The sequence below is a fragment of the Nanorana parkeri genome, unplaced genomic scaffold, assembly GCF_000935625.1.
Source record: "Nanorana parkeri isolate BGI_ZX_2015 unplaced genomic scaffold, ASM93562v1 scaffold252, whole genome shotgun sequence".
Taxonomy (NCBI): domain Eukaryota; kingdom Metazoa; phylum Chordata; class Amphibia; order Anura; family Dicroglossidae; genus Nanorana; species Nanorana parkeri.
The window spans coordinates 930810-937336 of record NW_017306520.1 but is presented as its reverse complement, the minus strand read 5'-3'; the positions used below and the strand labels follow the sequence as shown (position 1 = coordinate 937336).

Genomic DNA, 6527 nt, shown 5'->3' with positions numbered 1-6527 from the left:
TGTATATATAAAAAGTCATGGCCAAAAATATTGGCACCCCTGCATTTCTGTCAGATAATACACCACTTTGCGCAGAAAATTGTTGCAATTAAAATTGTTTAGGCATTCTCATGTTTATTTCTTTTGTTTGTATTGGTATGACACAAAAAAGTTGAGAGAGAAAAAAGCCAAATCTGACAAATTCCACACAAAACTCCAAAAATGGACTAGACAAAATTATTGGCACCCTCAATTAATATTTGGTAGCACAGCCCTTGGAGAAAATAATTGAAATAAATTGCTTCCTGTAACCATCAATGAGTTTCTTACACCTTTCTACCGGAATTTTGGACCACTCTTCTTTTGCCAACTGCTCCAGGTCTCTCAGATTGGAAGGGTTCCTTTTCCAACTGCTGGTTTGAGATCTCTCCACAGGTGCTCTCTGGGATTCAGATCTGGACTCATTGCTAGCCAGTCCAGTACTCTCCAGCGCTTTGTCTGAAGCCATTCCTGGGTGCTTTTTGATGTGTGCTTTGGGTAATTGTCCTGCTGTAAGACCCAGGACTTCTGACGGAGACCCAACTTTCTGACACTGGGCCCTATATTGCACCCCAGAAATCTTTGGTAGTCTTCAGATTTCATGCCATGCACACAGTCAAGACATCCAGTGCCTGAAGCAGCAAAGCAACCCCAAAACATCAGTGAACCTCCACCATGTGTGACTTTATGGACTGTATTTTCTTTAAAGGCCTCATTTCTTTTTCTGAAAACAGTAGAATGATGGGCTTTACCAAAAAGCCAGACACTTAAATGCTTCCTTAAAGTGTATTTCCACTTCTGTTGTCAAATATGAGAAAACCCCTCTATATGTTTGTTATGTGTTCCTGTTAACACAGCATACTGAAAAATAACTTTTGAAAAAAAGTCTTACCTTTTAAAAGTTTTGTTGCAGCAGGCAAGATGGCTGATTTCAGGTTTTTCTTAGCCTTTTCAGAATGGTCTGTCGTAATGGAAAGACTTGAAACTGAAATTTGAGGATTGTGTTTATCTGAAAAGCTTCATTAACATACAATGGACAAGGCATCTCAGACCCCTCACTGCCCCTCCTAACATTTCAAAGAAATAGAAGCATCAGGAACTTTTAACCCTTGAAACCTCAACTCAAGTAAAATAAATTTAAACTGCAAGAAACATTTTTTTATATAATTTGCTTAGCTTATGCTACGTGAATGGGTACATGTAACAAATATAAAATAGGTGTTATCCCAATTTGGATGTGCAAGTGGAAATATACTTTAAGTTTCTCTATAGTTCTATAGTTGTGGCTTGGCTTCTGGCCTCTTCCTAATCAGATGGGCCTAATAGCTTTGAAGAGAGACACCCTGGTGCATTTGTAGAAAATGACACCTCAATTAGGCTTTCTCAGTTGGAAGAAACGAATGGCTGTACACATAAGAACTTCTGGAACCTGTATAAAATGCCTTTAAAACTTTTTTACTTATTGAACTTATGACTTCTGTTGTTCTTTATAATGCACCTTGCAGGGTGTTTGATGCTTGTCATGAAGATATCTACATGTATATTTATGGATGAGTTCACCCTTGTTCTTCTTGTGTCTTTTGATGTCCATAGTGTATGCACACAAGCAGGAACCTCCCCAGTATTCACACACATCCCGCTTTCCCTCAACCATGGTGGTCACAGATACTGGCAGCATCAGCACGTTATCAAGCATGTCTTCCCATAAACAGGTGGGTTGCACATATGGAAATTGGAATGAGCTTTACATTCTCCTGATTTACTATGTTAACATTGATTACTTTTTCAAAACTAATGTCAATGGCAATAACAACCAAAGCAAAACTCCAGACAAAATTTTTTTTTTTGGCATAGCTAAGATTGGTTGGAACCACTGTTAGGTTTTTATTGCTGTTTCTGTAGTAGCAGGGAAATGAATAGCAATAAAAACAATTCCAACATCAAGATCAAATATTGTAAGTCACTGAGATCATGTTGTTTCACTTTGAGTGTTTGTATTTTTATTTACATTTTGCATCTTGATTAATATAACTATCATATAACAATTATGATATACTATTTGTATAACCAATTCATACATAAAATCACCTATAAACTAAATGAGGTGAGAAGAGATTGGGTATTTTAGTACAGTTTCATGCTGTTTTTTTTTTTAAATTGCTATATATAGATAGGCTTGCCAGTATTAAAGTGTATTTCCACTTTTCTAGTCAAATTGGGATTACACCTACTTCATATTTGTTAAATGTTCCCATTTACATTGCATAACTTTAAAAAAAAAAGCTGCTTAAATTTCTACTTGCTCTTTTCTGAAAACTCCAGAACAGAACTGTTCCCCTTCTGTGTAATGTTGGAGGGGAGGTAATGTTTACTATTATTAATCCTGTCTCTACTGTTCTGGCAGATCTCATTGTCAGTTGTAAACTAAATATGAACATCATCTGTCCTAACTAAGGGTCAAAGATTGTGAGGCTTAAAAGAGAAATATGGGGTAAGTGTTTTTCCCCATAGTTCTCTTTAGGGTCACGGGAGGACTTATACTAACCTCCTCCCGTGACCCAAAGCTCAGTATATAGTGAGCTATTGCCCGCGATATACTGAGTGCGCCACAACCGGGACGGATCCAGACAATACTGTCTGGATCCACCGAGCTGCGTGAGTGATACCGTGAGTGATAGCTAGGTCTGCCTATCTTGAGGCAGAGCCAGCTGTGCCTGCCCAAGGGGGGGAATCCCTGCGGGAGTGGTGACTGACAGTCACCACTCACTGCAGGGAGACGATCGGGAAGTGAGCAGATTGGTGCATGTTTCGGCTCACTTCCCGCTCAATAGAGCCGACCTTTGACAGCTTCTTTGTCTCAAGTCGGCTGTAACTATGAGGATGAGTGGAAATCACTCACCTCATAGTTCTCCTTTAAGTTCTGCATTGTATGTTAATGAGGGAAATTCAGTATGCCCCTAAACTTGTCCCTTCACTTTTAACGTTTAAATTGTTTACAGTAGCTTGCAGTCTGCCCAAAGGCCTGGCCCATATAAACAACTGGAAATGTAAGCAATATTAAAAAAAAAAAGAAGATTTTTTGTATGTGAATTAGAACACATAACAAATATATAGTGAGGTTTTCTCAAATTAAAATGTAAAAGTGAAATGTCACCGTAAGCTTCAGGTTGTTTAGTCTAATAATTCGCAGATTAACAGCCAGTGGCAGGCATACATATCTGTGCCATGGGTGTTATAAGGACTGCATTGAAGATGGACATAGCTAGTAAAGAGTCACTTGTTGTTAGGTAGGTAATGACAAATCATGTGTTCATGACATAACTGCAGCTAAAGATACTAGAGCATTTTCAACCCAGTTTAGCATAATAAGGTAAAGCAGAAAATGTTTATAAACTGATGTCGTTGTGACTACGGAGGAGGTTTATATAAGTAGGCATTGTCTGTTAGTTTTACCTTAAATGTGAAGACAATTTAATTCAGCCTTAGCTGCTACACATTCAATGAAGCAGTAATTATTGGGAGTTGTGACATCGTAACAGGCAGAATCCTAATGTACTTGGATTAGATAATTATGTCCTGCATCTATAGGACTTGTTTCAACAAGCATCAAAGTCAGCTCGGGCAAGATGAATAATTAATCAGGTTTGGTTAGGGCTGAGCGCCCACCAGATGGATTGATAAGCCTTTTCAAGGAAATAGTATTCCATGGAGCCTTGATGTGCTTGATTGCCTGACTGATTATGATTTGTGGGGTTAGATAAATGTTTTTCTCTTGACTACAAAGAGTGGGAAATGCAAAAAGGAATTGACGAGGAATACATGGAATTACAGTTTCACTACTCTTCCAGACAAGGGCAACATTAAATAAACCATCCTTTTATTATTTGCCCATTATACTTAGGCATGTGGCCAAAATAATATTTGTTAAATGATCCCAAGAACCATCAAATACTTCCAGTGTTTAAGTTTAAAGCCCCAATCCAGTCAAAACTTTCTTTTACATTTGCAATAAAGCAGAGAAGGTTTATAATATTTGCAGAGTTTTTATTGCTGTATGTGTGTCCATGGCGCAAATGTTTGCCGATTCCTATTAAATTGGCCAAAATTCAAGATGTGGGTGGCTCTGTTGGGACCAACTGAGTTAACGAGCTTCAACTGAAAAGTTGAAGGAGTAGATCGGGAAGTGAGCGAACACATACCGGTGTTTGCTCACTTCTCGATCCTGTCACAGCTCTCTGCCGTGACAGTGGAGTGGCTGGATTCCCCCCTCCCCCTCCGATCCTCCAGCGCTGGCTAGCGGAACGGACGGGGGAGGGGGCGGGTACAGCTGGCTCTGCCTCTAGATAGGCAGAGCCAGCTGTCACTCACGCAGCTGGGCTGATCCAGACATAATTGTCGGGATCCGCTTCACCTGTGGCGTCTCAGTATACCGAGAGCTGCAGCTCGCGGTATACTGAGCTTAGGGTGACGGGTGGACGCCAGTTTGTTTCCTCCCGTTACCCTAAGGAGAACTATGGGGAAAAGCCCTAACCCCATAGTTCTCCTTCAAATACATAAAGACACAGTTATTGGAACTATAAAGTTGTATGAAATGATAAGTGGTGGCTAATCACAACTCCAGGTCATATTTAGTATTAGCCTCAGCCTTATATTTTACACAACAGAAAAGACAGATTGGTTGCTACAAATAACAATTAAATAATATCTCCATAGCCACTTTACATTTTCAAAGTAACTTCACAGTACATAGCAACCACTCACCTATTAATTATTGCCAACAATAACTGTAATACAAACATAGTACAAACAGAATTTGAGCAAGTACTATCTCATAAAGATTGATATTGACCACCGTTACATTATGAACAATGTATATTGAAGGCTTTAATTTATCTATAGATGCAGATCCCTGAATATCTGATACCATGATAAAAAAAAAAGCATTTTTTTTAATCTCTGTTGACAATACAATATAATGTGTTCCAGTGCAATTATATATTCCGGCACTAAATACCATGTCTTAATGGTGTGCAATACTACACTCCTGTCATCTTATCTTGCTAACAATGTTTGTTCTTCATACACCAAAAATCTGTTAGTTTGCAGGTTTTTTCTCTCTGTTTGATCTTCGTATTTGTCTCTTACATTCTATATTCATATATATTACAGTTCACAGCCCTAGAGCAATAAAGTTTTACACCTAAAGCAAATTCTACATTTTGGAAGTGCCCTTAAAACTGTTTGTGTGCACATTATAGTTGTGCTGTTCAAAGTGTACAGGCCTTCGTACTGCAACTGTGTATATAGGGAAGGGTAAATGTCCATATTCCACGGCCATGTAGCACTGTCATAAATTTCATTTGTGGTGCAATAAAATAATTTTGCTAAATTAGGGTAATATATCTGTGTTCAAATGCTGTTTCTGAAAGTCTTTTTTTTCTTCCTGTTGCAGTGCCCTTTGCAAGCCTGGTGATATCCTGCTGCACTTAAACTCCTACCTTAGCAATACGGACTTTACAAGCAATGGTAACATCTTGGACTTTTAGTTGTTACTGTGTGGGATTGATTCAAGATCAATTTCAAATGTGAACCACTAAGAACTGGAGAGGCAGACTCTGAACAAGGGGAAAGCCCATGCACTCATCCCCATCATTATACTTGATTTTCAGTCATCTTCCCAGGTGATTTGAAGGCTTTCCTGACTTTTGTGACCCAGACATGACACATAGATAGAGTGTGAAAAAACTGCAATTACTTATTGTAAGAGGATCTGCAAACCTGCGTGGTGCATACAGACGGCAGCTGGAACATTGCCATAGAAACTGGAAATTCTGGAGCCGAAAACTGTGTACAAAGCTGAACTGAGCCATTGTAAATGTTTAAATAAGTGAACGATTGCTGTAGAGGTGAATTTGTTCAATACCTGTAAATTGTAAAAAAAAGTGCAATTATTTTGTACATAATGCATAAATATAATGTTTAGGTTGTTTTGAAAGGAAAGGTCAAACATCCAAGTAAAAGTAAGCATTTGATCAACATACACAAAGCCATGGGATGAATTTGCAGTGTTGCACAATAAAATGTATTCCAATGTGGCATATTGTATGCTATACAGTCTATTACATTACCCTGGAACTGGTTTGTTAAGACAGGAGGAAATGAAATAAGGATTTGTAGACAAGAAAAAAAGATCTGAGGTCCCATTTTATTGGTTGTTTTAGCCACATATTATCCTTTTCTCAGGTCTTTGTAAATCAGGCCCATTGCTATTGTTGGAACCTGTAGGTGACAAAGGGCATACTTTTGATGAGTTAAATATTTGTTCGCCAAACTCTACGTTGCATCAGTGAACAAGAAATCTTTCCATATATGCGACAAACATAACCCAACAAGTAGGCCACTAATGTAAATACAACAAGTTGGCCGCTAATTATTTTCCCATAAAAAATGAATGTAACAATCATTAGTTTCTATCACTGCCTTATCATAATTGTTTAAAAATTTTGTTT

At 38.3% G+C, this 6527-nt stretch overlaps 1 protein-coding gene across 3 annotated transcripts in view; it reads left to right on the top strand.

Moving 5' to 3' along the window:
- Nucleotides 1–6169, top strand: part of HNF1B (HNF1 homeobox B) — a 64425-nt gene extending 58256 nt beyond the window's left edge. For 2 of the 3 annotated variants that reach the window (XM_018556794.1, XM_018556792.1), the window contains exons 8-9: nt 1612–1730; nt 5471–6169. In XM_018556794.1, the coding sequence (XP_018412296.1) occupies nt 1612–1730; nt 5471–5491 (140 nt within the window). In that variant the 3' untranslated portion in view covers nt 5492–6169. Of the gene's footprint in view, nt 1–1601; nt 1731–5470 lie in introns of all 3 variants that reach the window. The other variant, XM_018556793.1, reaches the window with a different exon arrangement.
- The last annotated feature ends 358 nt before the right edge of the window (nt 6170–6527 follow it).